Source organism: Haliotis asinina, chromosome 9, assembly GCF_037392515.1.
Source record: "Haliotis asinina isolate JCU_RB_2024 chromosome 9, JCU_Hal_asi_v2, whole genome shotgun sequence".
Taxonomy (NCBI): Eukaryota; Metazoa; Mollusca; class Gastropoda; order Lepetellida; family Haliotidae; genus Haliotis; species Haliotis asinina.
Genome location: NC_090288.1, coordinates 28151287 through 28176085, shown reverse-complemented (window position 1 = coordinate 28176085; position 24799 = coordinate 28151287). Strand labels below are relative to the sequence as shown.

The 24799-nt window shown below is 40.1% G+C and overlaps 1 protein-coding gene across 1 annotated transcript in view; it reads left to right on the top strand.

Moving 5' to 3' along the window:
* The window catches only part of LOC137295796 (integrator complex subunit 13-like), a 500051-nt gene that overhangs the window by 459592 nt on the left and 15660 nt on the right, over window positions 1-24799 (top strand). Inside the window, exons 6-7 of the mRNA XM_067827349.1 lie at window positions 1240-1368; window positions 5484-5568. Coding sequence (XP_067683450.1) covers window positions 1240-1368; window positions 5484-5568 — 214 coding nt within the window. The remainder of the gene's footprint in view (window positions 1-1239; window positions 1369-5483; window positions 5569-24799) is intronic.

The following is a 24799-nucleotide window of genomic DNA, read 5'->3' as shown; positions in this document are numbered from 1 at the left end:
CGATGCTAACGCTGTAATTTTATTTCCACACGTCTTTGAGTGCTTGTCCACGGATGTTTTCTCAATGGGCATAGATTTCTTGCAAGTCTTTCAATATTTTTCTTGATGGTCTCTTGCAACATCGCTGTGACAACACTAATGAATTGTCAGTTTAAGTTTTCCTGCTCATGTGCTGCCCATGTTGTTGGCTTAGCTTGCATTAAATCTGTGTACAGGGTAACTAGACTTGACTTACTTCTCAGATATTTCCAGACAGTAAATATTTTCTAACATTCCTCTTTATTCCATGGTGCTTATGAGACTTTCTCTGTAAGGAAGTTTAATATATTCTGTATTCTTTTGATACTGGAAGTTCTTCAGAACACTGATGGTGTAGTGTAAAAAGACCTGGATGAAAGGGAATCAGGGGACTCTTCTCGTGTATAGTTATGTATCTGCTTGTATAAGCATTAATTATTTGTTCCAAATATTTTAATGGAAATATATTTAGATAACTGATGAACATATGACAAAATAAGAACATAAAATGGGTACATAGGTACCAAGTGTTAGGCGTCAGATGTACATGCTGTTTACAAAGACAGATCTTGTATCCGTGGCAACATGGGTAAAACATCAGCTAGTCCAGTGACATTGTGCACTAGGGCCGCGGTGATAGGTTTGAGTCTGAAAGTGTCTGTAAGGTTTATCACTTCATGAATTTATGTGAAAAATTTGTTTTCAGAGCATCAATTAGGAGTAGTTTGTTACCTAAAAACTTGATTAGCAGAATTTAATTGGTTACATGAGGCATCAGCACCGGGTTTGAAATTCTGATTTATGCAGAAAACATTATGAGATTCTTTGATCATGGATTTTTTCCATTCAAGTGCACTCTAACTCTCTATAAATAGGCATGCCCTTGTTAGGGGTTGAAGAAATGAGGCTTGATTAAAAAGTTCCAGACCTTGGTTCAAGGAATTACATGACTGTGAAATGATTTGTTGTAGTAGTTAGATGATGTGACAGAGGCATATACACCAAAATATGTGTCACTTTAGCACATAGCTATATTTTTCATTTCAGTTTGAGTCGCCAACTTCTAGAATGCCGATCAAACAATTTGCCAGGGTCTATTTTAATTTTATAACACTTCAGGAGGAAAAAGATAAGATGTATCTGTGTCACACATTACTCTAGTTTGGTAGACATTTCTGGTTGCTAAATTTCTGGTTGATGTGAATGTATTTTTTTTTTCAGGTGTCTTCAATCTTGTCCAGTGAAGTTCTAATCAGTCAGTCTGGGAAATTCCTCTACAACAAGTTGGTATCTCTAGTACAGAGACATTATAACCTAGGGTCTACCACTGTTACAGGCATCCCTATGAAGGTGAGTCTTGTCTGACTCTATTACAGAAGACTCTATTACAGAGTGGGGTGTCCCACTATTGAAGGTGCATCTGCACATCACCTCTGTCTATACTTTAGTCAGCTCATAACCTTTCTCTATAGTATTACTGCACATCACCTCTGTCTATACTTTAGTCAGCTCATAACCTTTGTTTATACTTTAGTCAGCACATAACCTTTGTTTATACTTTAGTCAGCACATAACCTTTGTTTATACTTTAGTCAGCTCATAACCTTTGTGCATACTTTAGTCAGCTCATAACCTTTGTGCATACTTTTGTTATCACATAGCCTTTGTTTATACTTTAGTCAGTTCATATCCTTTGTGCATACTTTAGTTAGCACATAACCTCTGTCTATCGTTTGGCCTGCACATAACCTTTGTCTATAGTTTTGCCTGCACATAACCTCTGTTTGTAGTTTGACGTGCACATCACCTCTGTCTATAGTTTGGTTGGCACATAACCTTTGTCTATAGTTTGACCTGCACATAACCTTTGTCTACAGTTTGGTCGGCACACAACCTTTGTCTATAGTTTGGCATAAACTTTTCAGATACCTTCTTTTCACACTTCCTTTGCCACCTTGCTTATGTGGCTTTAATGTCATCTGTTGTTATAGTACTTTACCCAGTCTACATGTTTAACCCTGCTCAATGAGAGCAGTGAAGGCTGGCAGCATTCCCAAACCCTTGTGGCAAGTACCAACAGACAGCAGATGTAAAAACATGTAACACTGCATCAAATCAGAGTAGTTGTCTCTATATGAGACAGGCCAGTACAGAAAGATATGGGTGGGTTTTTTGCCATTTGTTTCAGGGATGATCTTTTCAGGCAATCAAAACCAACTTATCAATTAAGTCTGTCCACATGTCAAAAACATCAGCCTGAAATACTACAACAGGCAGTAGGGGGTCATTCTCAGTGACATGAACATCACATGTGGCTTGGTGTCTCTATTCTGGCAACAGCATTCTCAAACAGGGGAAGGAGTCTGTATAATTAAAAAGATCTAGTCATAATGTTCGTCACTGGAGTGTGTGGTAGAGACTAGATTTATTTACTGCTGCTATATAGCGAGAATATTGCTGAGTGTATCATTAAAAAACAAACAAAACATTCTTCTCAGAGTGCTAATTTCTACAATTTCTTGGGAGATAAACTTGTTGTGATTTCAATTTAGATGTAAATCTGATATTTGTATTTTTAATATTAAGCCTGTGTTTATTCATACTCACCTCATCTCATCTCATCTCACCTAAGCTGTATATTTTGTGAAATAAGCAACTTGTTCTAAAGAAACATTTAAATTCAGACAATATGATTTGTTTTAGGAATATGATTAGTCTGAATACTAATCTGTTACCAAGTTTAGCTGCTCATTCTAACAAATTTACACTATGGTCAAGGAGTTTCTCAGTTTCCATTTTATCTTCCTCCAGAGAAATAAGACTGGCTCCAATAGGCCAGTGTGTGTGTATGTGTGTCAATTCCACACTTTTTCCTAGTAGCCTCCCTTTAAAGTGTTCTTATGATGAATTGTTCATTTGGAAACATTTTGAGAAGTGATGAGCACATCTCATCGTGCTAGCATCAGTAAATAATTGACAATTGTGTTTTTCCATACTGACTGAAAGAATGTTTTTGAACACATATAACCTCAGCTTTGTTGTTCATGAAGAGAAATATTCAATAAATGTTTCTATAGAACAGAAAACAAATCCTTTTGGATCCTTTCTTGTTGAAATGTTATGAAAAATTTGCATAATGTTAGGCATTTGATGGAAACAGTTAAATTTTGCTTCTCATGAATGCTAGGAATTCAAAAGTGTTGAGAATTCCTTCCAAAGAAATCCTTGCTGCTGAGGCGTGCTATATAGCAGTTATATCCCATGTGGTCTCTGTTGTTGCCATCAGCAGCAGGAGCATATGGATGAATGGATGACCAGCAATTTAACCCTGCCAGTGATCATCAGTGTGTCATTAATTAAGGTCGTGCTCTGTTTATGAACAATTCATTCAGTGTTCTCCAACTGCCCACAGTCATAGGAATATCTCAGAACTCAACAGCAAATCGACAAACAGTAATTAACACAGATTGCTGTGTCTGAAACTGCTGATGTCAATAAGTCACTTTATGTAGAGCCTTGTGGTTAAAGTGTTTGCTTGTCCAGCTGTATATCTGAGTTTTGTTCCTCACAAGCCCATGTCATAATAGAGCCTAGATGGTAAAGTGCATGTGTAGCTGCATGTTTGAGTTTAGTTCCTCAAATACCCATGTATATCTAAATGTCACTAGATGTAGAGTCTTGTGTTTAAAGTGTTTGCTTGTCGAGCTGCACATTTGTGTTTAGATCCTTACATCCCCAAGTATATTTAAAGGGCAACAAGCAGAAAATGGGTACCTTGTAGGACAAGTTATATGACTGTTAGACTTCTCACAAGCACCTTGGGGTATCAAGGTATTAATGTCCAGTATGCTTATTTACAAATCTATATGGCAGTATTGAGTATTCTGATAGTATTCTATAAAAATTGTGAGGACAGTTTTACCAAACTGGTCATTAAAAAAGATTAGTGTTAGAAATTCAATCATTCATGTGATGCACTTCAGATGAGGTGTCTCAGATCTTGCTGTGTCAGGACATGCTTTTTCACAAGTTGTTTTGAGAAAGTTTGGAAGCTTTAACAGTGCCTCAAGGTGGTAATGTGTAATTCATGCCAAGAACATCCGTTGATTATAAAATATTTATTTGTTTGCTCCTGGCAATAATGCATCTGTATCTGTGTGGGATTCGCACATAGACCAGTTGCTCTCTCCTTCTGGACTTTCTTGATTACAGAAATGTTCAATTCCATGCCTTTCATATATTCTAACTTGTATGAATACTTTTTGGACAGGTTGGCAATATGAGGTCTTCTGTGTACACTGAGTGGAAAAAAACTTATTATCCCCCGCCGCATGTTTAGCACGAAGCTGGGGATATACATTAGTATTAGGCTATGTCCGTATGTACGTACATATGAATTGGAATATCTTAAGAACCATTCACTAGATTCTTTTCATATTTGGTACCTAGGTTCATGATAGTGAAAGACAGGTCTCAGTCAGGTTTGGTGACCTTGGCCTTCATATCATGGTCACAAGAGGACTATAAACCTTTCACCCTTGTCAGCAAGATATCTCAAGAACCATTCCCAGCTTATTGTAGGGAAGGTGCAGGACCAAGTCGATTTTGGTGACCTTCCCTTAACTTTCAAGGTCACGGCAACACTTTGAGGATTCAGCATGTTGCAGCGTGAATTATGTCACCTTAGTGACAATGCTTGTTGTGAACAAACTTTGAGGAAAATATTGACTGAAAATGTACTTTCAGTTCATGTGGAACAAACAAGAGCAGTGTAACTTCAGTTTGTATTTAAATCAAGATATTGTATTTAAGTACTGAATTGTTTTGTAAATTCTAATCATATTTACAGCAAGAATATTGCTTCTCAATTACAAATTCTTTTCAGCAGGCAGCACCTTGGTATCACTGAAACATTTTCGTTTTCCTGCTGTCACTACTCTCTAGATTCAATCTTTGGTGGTTCCAGGTTACCACTGGTTGATGTAACTATTATTTACATCACACCCGTAACTATTGCATCATTCATCAACAAAGACATAGGTACAAAATAGTCATCAGTCTTTCCCTCTTATCTGTCTGTGACTAACTGGTTTAATCTTGGGTGATTCCAGGTTAGCAATGCTTGATGTATGTTATAAGTATCATACCATTTACAATCAATATGTATCCATCTCAGGATTGTTTGGTCTTATTCTGTTTGTCTACAAGCTGTTATCAGACTGCATTCATCAACAGATAGGCACAGTATTGTCAGTAATCTTTCCCTCTCATCTCCCTGTGTCTGACTGATGTCTTCTGTTCCAGGAGGAGCAGAATACAAGTTCCTCCACCAACTATGATGTAGAATTGTGGCACCCAGCATATCCTTAACTACTGCATCATTCATTCATCAACAGATAGGCACAATATTGCCACTAATCTATCCCTCTCATCTCCCTATGTCTGACTGTTGTCTTTGGTTCCAGGAGGAGCAGAATGCAAGTTCCTCTGCCAACTATGATGTGGAGCTGTTGCACCCAGCATCTGTGCATGAGGAGATCTTCAAGACTGGTGAGTACACTCTTAATGAACTGGTCATGCTTAGTCTGTCATACAGACCTTGAAACATACTGTGAGTGAGTCGTGCGCAAGGAAGCAGATGACTTCTGAGCTCTCATGATTTTATACAATTTATCTTGTGAATATTAACTGGGACTTGTCAGTGCTTTGAGCATTGCCTTTATGTGGTGGAAGTCAGCGCTATATAAATGCTCTTATTGTAATAATTGTGTGTTCAGTACAGCACATGCAAGTCTATGATACGTTTCAAGACCTTGTTCGTACCTTCAACATCGGGCATTGTTTAAGCTGTCAACATAACTAATTGTCCATGCTATCAACATAACTAATTGTCCATGCTATCAACATAACTAATTGTCCATGCTATCTACACAGTCCATGCTATTGACATGGGGCATGGTTCAAGCCAAGGTACATTTTGGAAGAGGGATTGCATTTCAGTGATTAGTATGTAATGGACAAGAATAAAAAAAATTCCTGGATTTGTTATTTTAGTTTAATTTTTAATAAATTTTCAAAAATAAACAATACACTCCATTAGGCTTCAGGCTTACTTTTAGTGTCTGTTTTATTTGGGATTTTATTTATAAAAAAAATGTCCTGCTTTTAAAAGGGTTTCAGTGTACTGCCATTTATTTCCAGTTCTTGTTTGTGTGTTGGGTTTTCAGCATGGTTAGAACCAGACAGTTGTACCCAAATGCATCACTCATTGGGCTTGTTTCAATGCTGAAGTCTTCATGTAAAATCTGTGATGTCTTAATTCAAATAGTTCCTACAGGGTTGAATACACATATCATTTTGTTCTATTGGGGTTTTTTTGCATTAGACATAAAGGACAAAATAGTTTTACCATATTCAATCTAGAGTATAGAGATATTTATCCAGCAAAAGAAATATATATATTGAAAACTTATTTTTTCACAATTCATTGGAGCTGAAGAAAATTGAAATTTTCTTTCAACATTGGATGTGTGCTTCCACTGTCTTCCGTCCTAATTCTTGTCTTGTCCTAATTTGCCTCATTATAATTGCTCAATGTTGGAATGTTAACTTTTTCGGGATCCCTTTTCTTAGCATTCCTTTATGTTGATACCATGGTATTAACGTCAAAATGAATTAGCAGTGGGTGTTGCAAGCTCACAACAATATTCGCTTTGACAGATAATTCAAAGCATTTTCATCAAGTTATTTATGTCAATTTTGATATTCAACTAATTGCTTTTTATGATGGATATGCACTGGGAATGGTTCAGTTGATTTCTTTCAGCACTATTTATAGACTGGGCATAGTTCTAGGTCTACATTTCCCCATGTTGATTCAATAGGTATCAATTCATGCACTTGGTAGAATGTCTCAAATATTTGATTGAAGAAGGAAAGGTTAATTACTTGACATCGAAATGCTTTAAAAAAAAAGTGATTTGCAAAGACATTCTGAGGACAAAGTGGAACATACAGAATGAACAGCTAGACCAAGGTCATTCTTCAGAAGAGTGGCATGTTTATGGAGTGAGCTGTTTTATGACTGAAACTTCTTGCATAACTTCAGAGTGAATCTAATCTAATTCTATCATGTGATAGAAAAATATTCCTTTCAGAATATCATCTTTTATGTGTAGATTTGGGAGATTTATTTTCTGACTGCATCTGATGGTTCATCTATATCAAAGTATTTATAGAAAATGATTACCAGTACATCAAGACTTTCCTTTCCTAACATGTTGAGGGGGTATTAATTCACTCACACTCTAGTATTTATGTTTCTTGATTGAAAGATTTGCAGTTATTTCCTTGATTCTTGTCGTCTTGATACATCAATCCATTAAACAATAACTAGCTGAAACATTATGTTGACGGAATAATGCCGAATGTGACATTTCAAAGGCTTCACACTCCACCATGTCAAAGAAAGATTTATGTTTTGTGACAGAAAATATCCCGACACATACAAATGTTACTTGTGGATTCCATCTCATCAATTCATGCATGAATATTTCCTAAAATCACCAAATATATTTTTGTCTCTTTTCTGAAAGACTCTTCTTGATTTGCCGTCATTATAAATAAAACTATAAAACACCACCAAGGAATATATACTCTGACCACAGCATTTACCATTGACATTATGCTTGCAGTGGACAATGAGGAGCCATCAAAATATGCATTTCATCTTTAATGTGAGTTAATGCTTTCCCCAATATAGGACATGGTCCAACAATGCATTCTTTGTCATTAGAGTGAGTTAGTTTACTTTTATGCCGGGTTAGGCAACATTCTCACAGCATTACAATGGGGACACACCAGAAATAGGGTTCACACATTGTGTTTATGTGGGGAATGGAACCTGAGTCAGGTGTGACAAGCAAACACTTCAATCACTGGGCTATCCCACTACCCCAGTGTCATTACAAGACACTGACCCGAGAAGGAGCTGTTCAGTGGAAGGACACAAGACGTAGCCTCACACATTATGTTCAATGGGGAATCAAGCCCGGTTCTGAGACAAGACACAGCAAACACTTTAATCACTGGGCTATCACACTACTCCATTGTCATTATAGACACTGACATGGGACCAACCTGTTCAGCTCTGTGCTTGCCCTGTTGAGGTCATCCAGCCACAGTGTCATGTGCAGTTATGTAATAATACATGGGTTTGTTGACAGTCCATAGAGACTATAATATGAGGTATTCAGCTGGATTCACACAACCATCAGTTCGAGGTTAACATGTGAAAAAATGGCTAAAAAATAATCTGACTTCTCCAAATGTCATGTATGGATTTACGTCTCCCAGTCTCATCTATTTGCTCGTCAATTCTTGTTGAAATTACCGAAAAAATGTTTTCTGTGTACACTGCTCCTTACACCGTTATCAGAGATGGTGTGGAATCAATGCTGGATATCTCCCAGGAAATACTGTCCACTCCTTGTAACACATCACAGAACTCAGGGGAATCACTTCAACCTCCAGTTCAGGTTCGGATCAATCGTGGTGTGAAAAATAAGTTTTATCATGCATCAGAGATCGTTGCAAGTCCTATGAAATTTGATTTCAATTTAGACAGCTTTGTCACTCGTTGAAAGGAACTTCTGATAATCATAGCAATTGGTGCACTTCTTTGAAGTTTAGATATGGTCTCCAGATAATTTGGGTTCCTTCATATACATCAATCACTCCAGTAAGGAAGCTTCTTGTCTGGGTCAGACTGTGGCACAAAGGCTGAGCTGTCATATTATTGCAATGATAGAAGCTGATAAAGCTGCACAAAATCCTTATTTATTCTCATAAAGTGTTATGATTGATAGTAAATGCAAAGATTTTAGTAAACATGATAATTTGTAATTGTCTCATTTTCTGTTATTGCCCCAAACAGAACATATGAAACGTCTTGTTTGTTTTTGCCAATTGTGAATATACAACTTCTTTAAAGTGGAGTTTTCTGCTCTTTCACTATTTCATGATTCTCCTCAGAACCACTCTGCAGTGTGTCTGAGCAAGGTATCAAAAGCTTGTTTTTAAAGCTTGTTGCATTCAGACAGGTTGTGTTGAAGGAACAGTGTGTGGTATTGCATCCATGCAGGTTGTGTTGAAGTAACAGTGTGTGGTATTGCATCCATGCAGGTTGTGTTGAAGGAACAGTGTGTGGTGTTGCATTCAGACAGGTTGTGTTGAAGAAACGGTGTGTGGTGTTGCATTCAGACAGGTTGTGTTGAAGGAACAGTGTGTGGTGTTGCATTCAGACAGGATGTGTTGAAGGAACAGTGTGTGGTGTTGCATTCAGACAGGTTGTGTTGAAGGAACAGTGTGTGATGTTCCATTCAGACAGGTTGTGTTGAAGTAATAGTGTGTGGTGTTGCATTCAGACAGGTTGTGTTGAAGGAACAGTGTGTGGTATTGCATCCATGCAGGCTGTGTTGAAGGAACAGTGTGTGGTGTTGCTTTCAGACAGGTTGTGTTGAAGGAACTGTGTGTGGTGTTGCATTCAGACAGGTTGTGTTGAAGGAACAATGTGGGGTGTTCCATTCAGACTGGTTGTGTTGAAGGAACAGTGTGTGGTATTGCATCCATGCAAGTTGTGTTGAAGGAACAGTGTGTGATCTTGCATTCGGACATGTTGTGTTGAAGGAACAGTGTGTGGTGTTGCAATCAGACAGGTTGTGTTGAAGGAACAGTGTGTGGTGCTGCATTCAGACAGGTTGTGTTGATGGAGCAGTGTGTGGTGCTGCATTCAGACAGGTTGTGTTGAAGGAGCAGTTAGTGAACTATACACACTGCTCCTTCAACACAACCTGTCTGAACACAATACCACACACTGTGAAGAGTTGAAAAAGATATCTGTATTATTACAGATGATGGGCAGATGTTCTTTGTTGTTACCCTGCCTGGCAGAATGGTTTCTTAAACCTTTCAGTTTGTTATGAGTATGTTCTATAAAGATGTTGTTCACTGTACTTTTGGTGGAACAAACAAGCAAATGATGTAAGGTAGCATCTGTCTCCTTCCCTTACTGCTTCAACCACCCAGTTGCTTGGTTAAATCATCTCTCTGACTCTCCCTCACATGCTGTTTGCTGAATTACATGTCTCCCCTGTTTCCACAGCCTAACCAGGAACATTGACTGACCTGCTACATTTCATCAAGCTGCTTTCACAACACTGCTCCAGACATAGGCCAGCCAGACTGTACTCTCAGATAAACACACTACTCAAACCTTTACTGTCAACTATGACAGCAACTACAACAGTAACTATGGCAGCAAATGCATCTATGGTTGAAAGACACCACCGATCGACACCAAGTTACCATTTCATGGCGCAGTTTAGTTCTTAAAAATACATAACCCATGCAGAGGTAGCTTTGACATTTGGTAAAGTCATCCAAATTTCATTCTGCCACACTTTCCCAATATACAGTGTTGCGCAGTGGAAATTAAACTGTAACTTATTAAGATAATTTTTTACTTACCTTACCTGAACTAAACGTGAAATTCCCTTTGTAACCAACTAAACGTGAAATTCCCTTGTAACCAACTAAACATGAAATTCCCTTTGTAACGAAATGAGAAAGAATTTAATGAATTATGAACCTTAAACTGAATATGAAACTGTTGTCTATTTAGATACTGTCAAATTGTCAATAGGTGACTTTCTCCAACTATGTTTCTATTTTCTTTTTTACTATTTCTGATACTTGGGGAAAGCAACCCATCAACACCCTTTCACTCCCTGACATTCAAAGTATAATTCTCAACCCTGTTAACAGAACGCAGTCAGTCGGACCTTGCACAAAATCTCATGCAGCATAAAAAGTCATGACCTGGCTGTGAATGGGATGCATTTATTCTATCAAACCAAAAACATCCGAGAACATTACATACTCTTCAGAACATACAGTAATATACTGTTAACAGCAATCGTACTGTGATGGTACTTGAATTTGCTGAAAACAGCTGCTTTCATCATTAAGTAGGAAAACCTTTGCACATTGTAGACTGAAATGATTCAAGCACAGCAACCATGCATGACAGACTTCCGCTTGACCACTGTGCTACACTGCCACCACCTTAATTTAATCTTTACCTGCAGTAACACTGTAAACAGATTCAAACTCAGCAACTGCATGTGACAAGCCTCCACTTGACCAGTGTGCTATAGAACCACCACTTTACTAATGCTGTAAACAGATTCAAACTATGCAGTGTCTCTGGCTTTGTGTTCTGTGTTGAAGGGGGCAGCCTATGAACTATTAGTCTGCTACATGCAGATGATATGAAGTTCATGTGGGGTGTCACGGTCAAGTGTTTTCTGTGTTGAAGGGGGCAGTCTATGAACCATGTTTCCACTACAAGCAGTTCATGTGAAGTTCATGTTGGGTGTCACGTGCCAGTTTGTGATTACCAAGATAACAGAGGAAATTGGGTTGATAAAGAATCAATTATAGATATTCCAAAACAGTTTCACAAATATTGCACCAATGAAATCTGATTTGTTTGCTCTCAGATCAGTATGTTCGTCACTATTTCAGAAAAAAAACATGAATCAAGTTTGGCATTAGTGCCAGTCAGCGATGACTGATGAAGAAAGGAAGTGTGTGCAGGGACTAGTGAATAACATGATGGTTCTGTATCAGTTCCCGACCATTCAATCTCAATATACATGGAAGATGCCTGTGAAAATTTAATTGTACAGATTTGGATAGATATTGATTTCTTTTTGCCTCTGCAACATCTCAGATTCTGTGTCACTGTTTGTATTGATAGGAATAATTCTCATCAGTTCAGGAATAACTGACAGTCCAATGTTCCATGAGTTAGGTCTTCTCTATAGTAACTCATGCTTGTCATAAGAGGGGATTAACATGACCGGGTGGTCAGGCGCACTGACTTGGATGACACATCATCTTGCCCCATTTGCATAAATAGATGTGCTGTTTGTCACTGGGTTGTCTGGTCCAGACTCATAGAGAATACTAAACTATGTCCCATGTAATGCCATATTTGTATTATATTATTTATACTACATTAAACAAGTGAATGATTTGGTATCTAATCAGCGAAAGCAAGTTAGATACCGATACCATTCATGAGTTTCATAAATATGGTGTTACACGGGACATAGTTTAGTATTTTATTTATTACTCACCAAACAATAGCAAAATAATATCGAGCAAAGTACTTCTGTCCTAAGAATTCAACGAGTCTGATGACCCTCTGCTTTCCATGAGTCAATATTCTATTCAAGGTCTAATACTACTGTGACAGATTCATTAGCATTGTGACATCATAACTTTGGTGTCATGCATATGGCATCATGCAATGGTATTACACAATGTGTAACAACTTTGTAAAATTATTAAACTGTGATATCTTCAGTGGGTGAGTAATTAAATTATTTACAGAACGCTGCCATATAGCTTGAATACTGGTGAGTGTGGCACTAAACAAAACCCAAACCAATCAACCAACAACTTCCCTTATGGCTAGATGTGTTCAGGAATTCTCAGGATAAAGAAATAGCTCATGTCTGCTTATCTGATATATAATTTCCCTGTAATTTGGGGGATGATGGGGTATCAATTTCCCACATGGTTATAATGTATGAAGCTTATTAATGCAGTCCCCTTCCCCAGTATTGATGGAATATTGCTGACATATACGTAAAACCTACTTACTCACTCCCTGTAATTTTGCATGGTGAAATATAATTTTCCAGGGTTGAATGCATGTTCAGAACTGCAAGTAATCTCTGGATCAGAGCCAGTCACAGTGATAACAGTGCAGCTTCACCATCATTGTTTTGTATGCATTTATCAACAGGATTTAGTATACGCTCGGTAAAGTGAACAGAACTTAACAAATTTGTGATAGTCTTTTGAAGTCAGTGCCTGAAGTCCTCATAATTTGGAATCAGGGACATGTCATAAGGGACATCCAATGTTTCTTATCTGTCGTGTCATGTTGCATAACGTCATGTAGTGCTGTGACAGATTAACTGCGGTAATATGAAGACTTCAGGTGTTCTGTGACATGCTTTGAGGAGTATATGCCCTTTCCATAGTTGAGTGAGACAATCCTTTCAGTTACACTGAGTGACTTCTTTCATATGGTGTTCACCAGGGCACAGAGTAGCCAGCCACTCACTCACTCTTAAATTTCAATCAAACACTCCAGGAAAAACAGACCATCTTTTTTCTCTCGTTGGCTTTAAACCAGCTCACTGACAGCTAGGGCATACTATTTAATGATGACCCTTTTCTGGCCTTACAAAGGCTAAATGCAGCACTTGAATATAGGCAGAAAGCAGCTGATTGGGCTAAATTAGAATCGAGCAGGAGATTTCACCTGCAATTTCTCAAGTAAAACTCTTATTCAGTGTACTTTTTCCCATGATGTTTGTGCTGACTGTGCAGTTTTTAGATAAAGATGTCCATTTGTCAGTTTACACCAGTCCTCAAGGAAGATAATGGTTTGTCATCAATACACAAACATCCTATGTGGATAAGCAATGTCAGGAAACCAAAGGGAAGGATCATTGGTTGCCTTAATAGTTTTCCTTTCGTATCTTGTCTATGTTCTTAAGTATTTATAAAATGCATGTGAAGTCATTTTGTGCCACCACATCTGTACAGTGTGTGAAGCCCATTTCTGATGTCCCACTGCCATGATATTGCTGGAATATTGCTAAAAGCGGTGTAGAACTAAACTCACTCATTCACTCATTTTTTACCAGCTCATATTTCTGGTAGGATGAAGTAGTTAAGTTATCTGATGATATGAATCGGAACCTAATATCAGGATGAATTTACTGACATGAACTGGACTAGGTCACGCTAAACACTCTCTCTCTTTCTCTCTCTCCTTCTCACCCTTTCCCCCATTTCAAAATGCTTTCACTCACTCACTCACTCACTCACTCACTCACTCACTCACTCACTCACTCACTCACTCACTCACTCACTCACTCACTCACTCACTCACTCACTCACTCACTCACTCACTCACTCACCAGACTGCATCAAAGCCATGGGTTTCACCAGAGTGTTCTCAGCCACGGACCACCATCTCTCTTGGCTCTGACTCATGTTAATTGGCAAGACTTCACAGGAGTGATTTTCCATTAGATCCAAACTCTCTCTTCAAAATAAAACCCGGGCCTATGAGATGATGCTTCAACCAGTGAGCCACCCAAACATTCAATGTTTATGTACAACTGGTTAATGGTCACATGGATTCGGAATATTTAACTGCTTAACAGGTTAAACATGGGTGTTGAAGCTTGTGTCGTGAGCAGTGCATTAATACATTAAACATGATTGTAAAGTGTTATCGTACAAACACTAGCACTGAGGGAGAAGTGCATCAAGAGAAATGTGAAATCAGCTGTTTCACAAATGTCTACTTTCTAAAATAAATTACCCAGTTGAAGGCATTATTCAAAAATCAATTGTGGGTTTGAAGTTACACTTGGGAGAATATGAAAAGCTTAGCTGAAAATAATTTCCTTGAAAACTTACGAGATGCATGCACTTGTCTGGAAATTATCAATGTTTATTTGAAAAAGATGAAAAGTGAAGTTGAAACAGAAGTTTAGGAAAGATTGATTTACTTGGTGACTTCATAAAGTTTATCTAATTCAGATCATTGTAAATCTAAAGATTTAATATGGATCTGTTTGCAAACACATCCTTGTATTATCTAGGATGTAATTTGCACTGATTATTGTTTTTACTGCAGTAGTTATACAAGGTAATGAAAACTTAATCAAACATAGTATATGTTATTAATAGGGATTATAATGGTATATGTTATAAATAGAGATCATAACCACGCCCATCTTAAAATCAGAATTATAACCTTACCAGTCTTGATATCATTGTTATAACCAAACCAATATTGATATCAGTGTAATAATCAAACCCATCTTAATATCAACATCATCACCACGCGTGATACCACACCAGTCATGATATCAATAATATAACCATACCAATCTTCATATATATGTATTATGACCATATAATATCTTGTTATAACCACATCGGTCTTGATACCAATGATATAGCCACACCAGTCTTGACATCAGTATTATGAGATAAGTATACCAGCCTTTGATCCATGTTGTAACCTCACAAATCTTGATATCAATGCTTTAACCATACCAATCTTGAAGATCAATGTTATAGCCCTACCCATTGTGATGCCAGTGTTATAACATCATCCATTTTATATCAATGTTATAACCTCACAGTACTGATATCAGTGTTGTAAACAAATGTCATCTTTTCAATGTTATAATGACACCGGTCTTGATATCAGTGTTAAAACCGTGCCTCTCTTGATATCAGTTTAATACCATTTTATATCATTGACTCACTCTAAATAACTCTGAATATGTTATCAAGCATGGGTGGTGGAATAACCTTGTGGTTAAAAGCTTTTGCTTGTCACACGGAAGACTTTGGTGTGATTCTCCACGTGGGTAAAATGTGTGGTGTTCCCTTCTGTGATATTGCTGGAATATTGCTAAAAGTGGCATAAAACTTACTCAGTCACTCCCTTGCCAAGAACATATTGATGTCATAATCCCATTGCCTTACTCTTAGCGTTATCAATATGCCATATGATATCGTTATCTTGTATAGTGGAATCTGTCTGTTACAGACTTATTTAAGACCAACTCATATGTCTGCATTGTAAAGAAGTCAGGAATAGACAATTTTTGTCCGTTACCTTATCCATGGGTACATTTTCAACAAACTTTTTTTTAAGGGGAAGAAAAGAGTATATTGCCTCACATGATCAAGCAGCAGAAAATGCCTTTGTCAGTAAAGACATCAAATTTGCAAATAAACATCACTAGACAAGATTACTTACCATTTCCGTTCTAATTTGTTTTTGCGAGGCATTATATGCAGGGATTAAGTTTAACATGTGTATTGGCATTAAGGTTATCGTGTGTAATTGACTTCTATATAAAACACCTGCTCCCATGCAACCCAAAGGTGATTTATTTAAAATGTCTGCAATAAAATAAGGAGATGAATTCTGATGCAATGATCTGAACAATATGGTATCTGATACTATTATTCTATGAAAAGAAACATATTCTAGCATTGCATCATTTCAATTGCAGGTTTTGCTCTCTGCATGTAAAATTTTTGTGATCATACTTAAGGTTATGAGACAGCACTTGGGTGTATTGCCAGATAGTTTCTGTGTTGACTTGTCCCCGATAAGGTTTCATGCAATCTCACAAAAACAGCTCATTGACATCCAGCTTCACCAATTTAGCGAAGATGTGTATACGTGTACTTTTTCTGTACACTTCTTCTTTTTGAGCATGAGTAGACACAATATGATAGTGACTGCTGTGAAAAATGCGAGTGAAAGTTGGAAATATCGGAGGGATACACAATTTCATTACACCTAATAGAAACTTTCTTTTTTAACATTTTGAGTAAAATTATCATCTTGTTGACAGTAATTGTCATGATAGAAAACAGATAACACAGGTTCCCAGATTACAAAACATTGTTGTCATAGTAAATTGATTGTTGGGACTGTTATTTTCATCTGTAATTCTTAAATGAATTTGCCCTGATAATAAAGTAAGCTTTAATGATAATTAAGAACAATTTGGGTGAAATTCAAAGAGTAGTCCAAATTGTGGGGAAAACCTCATTATAAAGAGTCCAGACAGATTCCACGGTATATTCCAGTCATTCTTTTGACAGTCAGGGAGTAAATTAATTCACTAATGGTACACGCTACCCAGCTATCCAAATAGTCTTTAGGCTGGGTCCAAATCTCCAAGGTGTGGAATAAGGCCTGTTAGCTGCCAGATAGATGACGTTTACCTGGTCGAATCCCGTACCTGCGATGGACGGGCCCTTACCCGAACTACGGTATACCCCCGTACTTCGGTCCTGATGATAGGGGATGTGCGAGAGGTACAATGTCAGTACCCGGGGGCCCTTGGAGCTTTACCGTAGTTCCTCCAGCAACCACAAGACGATGATCTTCGTTCAATAGTTTATTTGAAACAGTGTTGTAAGCCAAATGCTGGCGCCTTTTAAGAAACAGTGTTGCTGGACAACCCACTCTATGGTCACTCTATAAGACTTCAGCCGCAAAGCTTCCGTCTTAAGCCAAATGCTGGTGCCTTTTAAGATAGTTTCCCGATGATTCCTTGTGACCAAACACCAAGAGTGGGAGCGCACCAGAGATCCCGACCCTGGGCTTTGCTACCGCTTAAAGCTGGGTCCCTACGTCACAGCCAACACCCTCTTCTTTTTCGCCCATTGGTCAAAAACCCCTAACCCTGCATACCTTTTCACTCCCCCATCCTTATTCCGTACCCCCAATACCATATTTGTAAAGCTGTGAGGTGGATTCCAAGAAACTCAAGGTATCTACCTCCTAACCATATATGTCCTGTGGAATACTACCAACTGCTGCCGAGGTCCCCGGACAAGTTGCTCCATCTTGATAGTACCGTCCCTATCCTTTTACCTAATCTATGAGTCATCTCGTCTTGCTCCCACTAAGTTCTGACCACCTACTTTAATGCCTATTTCCTCCGCAGCCGATTACCTACCTCTCGTACATTGCATATGTTTTCTACCTCACAGGCCTTTATCTACTATTTCCCATTCTAAATATACTATTAGTACCCCTTGATCACTTATTATTAATAACATCATTCCTAGATCTAAATATTATAACCACAATAATAATTCCTCGCCCATGATTCGCTATTATCATAATAATCATAATTCCATGCCTCTGATACGATCCCTCCTCTGCCGAAGAGTGTGTCCCCTCACTCTGAAGGACTGTGATGTCGAGACCCAGGCTTTGTCAGCGATCCTGTTAGTTTGGCTTTCTGCCTATTCTTGTTGTGACCATGGAGTTAATTGTTCGCAACCATATAATACAGGTTACAACATTATACATGAGAACGGATATATATACAGGTTAATTCGATACAATAATATAGGTTACAATATGATAAACTAACACTTGATACATGGAGATAGATATACATAACGCTGGCGTCAAGTTAATTTGATACACATTATAAACCAACAAGTCATGATAGATACATATAGTCTGGTTCATAATTATTGAGAATTTTTCTTCTTACTTTGAGCTATCCTAACACCTCAACTGATTCACTGATACTTAAAACTAAGTAATGGTATAAGGGAGGTAACTCATTTTGGCCTACTGAGTATAGTACAATTAGAGTTACCTCCCCTGAATTTGTAGCAGACGTCATTTTCCTCAGCACTGTCAACAATGTCTGCTGAAGATAAAAGAAGGTTGATTTTTGAGTTGTGTAATCAAGGAATAGATGATGTAAATACATTGGCAGAGAGAACAGGAACTCCTCTTTCTACTGTGTATAGGATTAGGAAGAATTTTAAAGAGGGAAAGGATTTTGGGCACCAGAAAGGAGCAGGGAGACCCAGAAAATTGGACTTCTCAGATCGCGTTCGGCTGGGAATTTTAGCGTCTAAAAAGCAAAGGGCAAGCATCTCCAACATCAGGTATGAAATGATAGAAAGGGGATCAACAGTTGTATCAAACTCTACAGTTAGAAGAAATTTGATTGATCTTGGATGGGAGAAAAAGACTGGAATTCCTTCTCCTCTCATGAAACAAGAACATAAAGACAGGCGTGTTGAGTGGTGTTTGGCACATGAAAACTTTGACTGGGAAAATGTGATTTTTACTGATGAAAGCTCAATATGGGTATGTCCCAATAATGTGAAAATATGGACAAAGTCTGCGTCAGGACCGTTGTATCGACGACCTAAATACAGCCCAAAGTTTCATGTATGGGGAGGGATATCCTTATTAGGAACGACCCCGCTGTGTGTATTTGAGGGAAATCTGACAAGTCAACGCTACACTAACATATTAGATAATTTTCTCCTTCCAAGTGCACATGTGTTTTATGGAAATGACTGGATTTTGCAGCAAGATAATGATCCTAAACACATCGCAAAACATGCCAAGCAGTGGTTTCAGGAGAAAAATGTGACTGCATTACCATTTCCTGCATATAGTCCTGACTTAATCCCATTGAGAACATTTGGGGGATTATGAAGGAATGTGTGAATCAAAAGGGGTTGACAAAAATTGAAGACATGAAGAGAGAAGTGGTCCGATACTGGGACAGCATAACTCATGAGACACTAACCTCTCTGATAGGAAGTATGCCTACCCGTCTTAGACTGTGCCGTGAAGCTCAAGGAGACTTGATAAAATATTAAATTGTTACCTACACAACATGAAAAGGTCAGTTCACTTTCACAATACATTCAATTTTATCTGATTTGTTCTCATTTAATAATATGAAATGCTTTAGCTATTCTCAATAATTTTGAACCATACTGTATATATATAACACTGCAGTCAGGTTAAAAAGTATACATTTGATGGGGCTTCCCTCGACGCAGCGGTTGGGTGGGTGTATTATGGGGTTTGTTTCTCTTATTTTTGTATTGATGGCCCAGCGTCCCTAATTTGCCGATGCCCCCCCACTCAGTCCCCGAAGTCTGTCCACACTTGTGTAAATGACAGTCGGTCCCAGAAGGCTTGACTTTGTGGGAGGTTAAATAATTTTAATTTTGTTGTCAGCTGGTCAATGGCATAAGGAGCCATCCACCCCGTGATCTTTGCGACGAGACCTTCGGGTAGGTCGGGTGATGCTGACAGCCTCCCTAAATACAAATAAATAGCAGACTCTTCATTGACAATTTTAACCCTTTGTGGGCGGAAGTAATGTATTAACGTTATGACGTCATACCGGTCAAGAAAGTTGCTGGGTGGGAACAACACCGGATGCTGTTTCAGGATGGGCGGAATGGCGCCCGATACCGTAATGACCGAGCCCTCATATGGAACTTTGCAATCGGGGCACTGTTTGGTATCCAGCCAACATGGTAGTCGGGAGAGTGGCGGACCCCAGTCCAGGTAGGTCTCCAATCCGTTTTTCGGGGTACATCCAGGCGTACGCATGTTTGCTCCCCTGGTTCCATGTCCCAGCGAGATACCTGGCGGAATTCACACCCTGTGATTTTCAAAAGTGTGGCCGCACACTCTGCGTGTTGAATACGAAGACACTATTTACAGAAGGTTACAGGCGAGGATTTCTTACTGCCATCACGGATTGGGAATATTCTCTGGGTGCAAAGGGCACAGTATCCCAGAGTCTCCTCCGCGAACACGAATCCCGTCCTAGTAGGTTGGAAGCGCGATGCCGCTTGATTCACATAAGCCCTTACCTCCTCCGATTGTGTATGGTAGAGGGCTGACCAAACCCTAGACCTCGGAATAGGTAGGAGCTGCCAAAGTATTTGCGCGTAACCTCGAAGTTCCGCACCCATGTCAGTGTGAAGAGTAGTTAACTGAAACAAGATGGTCACGTCTCTATCTCTAATTGCAGCTTTGACGCCAAGGCCCACGAGGAGAGGAAAATCAAAGTACAGGCCATACATTAGGAGTACCGCCGCCCCGATATCCAATGCCTGATCTATGTTTTTCTGATGGGACGGGTTCCTCGCGGCCAGGCATGACGGCCTTGCGGCCACGAGTAGCGCCTGTCTTATCCTGTCGGACAAATCAGGGGGGCTGGGCGTGAACAAAACAGCTGGCTGCCAGGAAAAGAAGCCTCTTTTTAATTTTCTGCCTGCTCGTTGGATAGTTGAATTCCGCGGGTCCCCCATATTATAAACGTACGAAAACAGGCATTGAAGGACAAGCGAGAGGTGACACAATTTACCCCATACTTTATAGGGAATACTAACCGTCGGGGATCTTTGGGTGAATGCGTCGTCGAGGATATCAACCACGCGGTGGGTGTTTGATGAAGCCATGATACAGTAAAGGGTTCTGAGGGGTTACCAAATTGAAGTATACAATATAACTTTTTCCTAAAAGCCCAAGTGACAGTGGCAGTTCCAGGGGTAACACCCCTGCCGAACTGTGGAATAGTGAATTGCTGGCTTGTGTGAACAATTGAGACTCAACCACGATCAGCGGTCAATGCAATTCACTATGACTTGTAAGAACAATTGAGACAATTGATATCTCGTCCCGATCAGCGGCCAATGCAATTCACTATATCTCACCAACAACACGGACGTGCAAGGGTGTAGTAATTATTCCAACAATAACACCCGACACAGCTTTGCTAGTAAAACCTCCACTAGGGTACGTTTCCCGGCGTCCTCACTATCGTAGCTAGCATGAGCCAGGATCAGCCATGTATTCCTCCAAGTAGTGTAGGATATGTGTGCATGTTGTAGGTGTGTGTATGCATGGTGGTGAGGAGTGAGATACGCTTGCGTACCAAGACGTGTAGTGGTGGGAGCCGCATGAATGGTTTTGTGTTTTTACGACATGTTGTTGTAACGGTGTTTGTGGTGCTTGTTAATGTCATGTAATCGTCGCAAACATCGTGTATCTCTGTGACAGCCCCTAAACATTAAGAGACGGATAGAGTCCCCCCAGCATTCTGTTAGTGGACTGGTCAACCCTGGTAGCCTGAGGAGGTATTGGCGGGCTGGCCGTAACCGGATAAGCTGTGCAAAATTGCACTAAATACAAAAACAATAGGTATTTACCTTGTAGAACACGGTACAGACGCCCGGCCACATATCGGGGAACGGTTACTATCACTGGTAGCGATACTTGGGTATCAGTAAGTGTATTGCATAGCGATATATTGTCTGTGGGCCATTTAATGTGTACTTCTGATGTGAGCCAGCGGTGCTTTATTTGCACATTTTCTGGGATATATTGAGGTTGAGATAGTGCCAGGACTGTAGGTGGGGCATCAACCCGTAAAAGGCTGATTCGAACATTGCTCTTAGGGGACGAAAAGCTTAAAAAGAGGGTGGTAGAGGCGTCAGTTTGGACCTTATAAAAGTAGATAGCCAGAGCAAGAAAAAGGATTACCACAAATAAGAGGACTATCATTTCGAGGTTCCACAGTGGTTTAAAAATGGAGGCAACCGACAGAGTTGGGGTGGTAGAGGGTCCTCCCGTGGTAGTCGGTGGCGTCCATATCAAAAGGCCCTTAGTAGTGGTCATGCTTGTTGACATCCCTGTCGTCGCGGCTAGGGCCGAGCGCATTAATAACTGTGACTGAATGGCAGCAATGCGACGGTTGGTGAAGAATATTATTAGCGCTAGAACAGCCATGACGCCCCACATGGCGAAAGTGGAATATGCCACTGAACCAAACCAGTCAGTGTTCCCCTCTGAGTTTGTTAGTGCGTTCATATATACTGGGGGAGTGGGGTCGGTGTAGATTATTTCGTTCGCTTTGGCCTTAGTGACTGCATGACGGAGATTGACGCTGAGTTGTTTATCTGTTTGGATGAGTTTAGTGAAAGACGCATTGGCCAAACGGAATTGCGCCGTTTTATATTGTACCGGTTCGTCTGCGATGAGCGTCGGTAGCCAATTTAATATGTCTTGGGATGAAAAGAAATGTCGTAATAAGGCAACCAGTAAGTCGGGGAGGTAGCCTCATACCTTCGGCCTGAATCGAACAGGAACAATAAATAGGTGCTATACAAAAGTTACAACCTGGCTGTGTTTTTGTTGAATTTGGGCACGTGTAGATAACCTCCGAAACCCATATCAGTAGCAGTTGGTCGGGACCTAGTTCGTACAATTGAGGTTGGGTACTGTCGGGTACTAAATGAAAATTACACCAGTCATGGGCCAAATCGATGTCGTTCAGCCAAATGGCCAGCGTACAAGATGGGTTGTCAAAGCTTCTTTCGGCCGGTAATTTTGTACAGTGTGTGTGTGTCGATCGAACACAAGACTCGAACTCTTGGCTCGTAAACTCAACGAAACATTTTTCTTTACGGGGGATAGCTATATAGGGAGCTAGGTTCCGGACTATCGTGGTGTCGTTCTACTCCTCGTGTAGGGGGACGGGGACTGTTGTTGATCGATAGAGGGTGACATCATCCTTGGCCGGTGTAATGGGGACCAAGAGGGACAGGAAGAGTATATTTCCCTTCCGTCTAGTTTGTACGTGGCCCGAGGTATAGTATGCCCGGGGGTCGTGATAAACCAAGTCAAACTCTGGGTAATTGAAGGCTAGTTGTATTTTGATACGGTTTAGGACGACTCGAAGTGTGGATAGGGGGACAAGTTCCTGTGGCAGTTGGCCTTTCAGTAGTTTGGCTGTACTACGCATTAAGTCCTGTGATTGGGAATTCAAATGGCTAGTGAGGTGCAGTTGCTGTGTAGACAGGAGTAGGAGGAGGGAGAATAATTGTTTATACCAGTTAGCTTCACGCATTGTGTTCTGCAAGGCACTTACTATTAGGTCATGATTTATCTGCACTACCTTAACCAGATTATCGATTCGGGAGTTAGTTTTAGACATAAAGGAGGACATAGCATGGTCCGTGAGATTAAAGGCGATGTCCCGCATGTGTAATTGCCCAGCCAAGAATCTCACGTGATCTGCAATGACTTTCAAGTCCCTTTCTGTGGCGACCCCCGCGAGTCCCTTAGCAATGTCTCCCAGAAATGGTAACAAGCTTCGTTGCTGGCGGGACTGGCTTTCCGGCTCTTCCCCCTCCGGGATAAAGTGTCTAAGTGTGTCCAGGGTATCCTGTATGCGGGTGGTGGCGGCGTTATGTATGTTGCGTGTATAATTCAGGATTGGTTGTGCGGCGTCCCTAGCCTGCCTACACTGGGTGATGGCACCCTTAAAGGAAGCAACGCATCGTGGGAATTTGAAGGATAGGTCTGTGGGTAGTGCGGTTGGTAAAGTGAGGGCAAAAGTGTGCACCCACGTTTGGTCGTACGTCTTAAGTCTCCCTAGATTTTTAAACAAGACCCCAAAATGCAGACGTTGGATGTTGTCATCCTCCATGCATTCGGCATCCCGTATACTCCAGGACAGTCCTATCAGGATAACCACCAACAGCCAGGGAACCATCATTTCTGGGAACAAATAAATAAAACGGGGATAATGACAGCGTGGATGTATAGACGGCAACGACAGTGCAAAGACCTTATAGTGTTGGTGTTTTAATTGGGCCAGGGGTTGGGGCGGGGTAGGCTGATCCCTAAGCGTATAGGCAGCATGACGACGCAAAAGGCAGGCACGGTCCCAGTTGTTCGTTGTGGAGTACGGCTGGTGATGTATGCCGCCGTCACGCGCACTTGACGGCGGCAACCTCACCTGGATACTAAATTTCGACCCTATTGTCACACGCTCTCTCCCTACACCGCGAACCAGTAGTCAAGAATCGTCACCCCTGACACTGGTGTATTATGATTGAGCAACACGTGTGTTGACGGACAACATGGTTTCCCCTTACCATTTCGTCGGACAAGAATCTCTTTACAGGCTAAGTTCACCCCCGTGGTGAACTATTTAATCGGTCCTGTCATGCAAGCAACTCTCAATATAACGCTCTCATCAGACAAGAATATCTCCATGTGTCGCTCTCGTCGGACAAGAATATCTCAATATGTCACTCTCATCAGACAAGAATATCTCAATATGTCGCTCTCGTCAGACAAGAATATCTCAACAAACTATGACACGTATAAACTATATCTGATCTAACCAGAGTCTGCCATCCATAGGCTACTATGTGTTTCGTCCGACAAGAATCCACCAGCATCAGGCGATATATCTCTCTTACGGGGCAGACTTCACTTCAACCT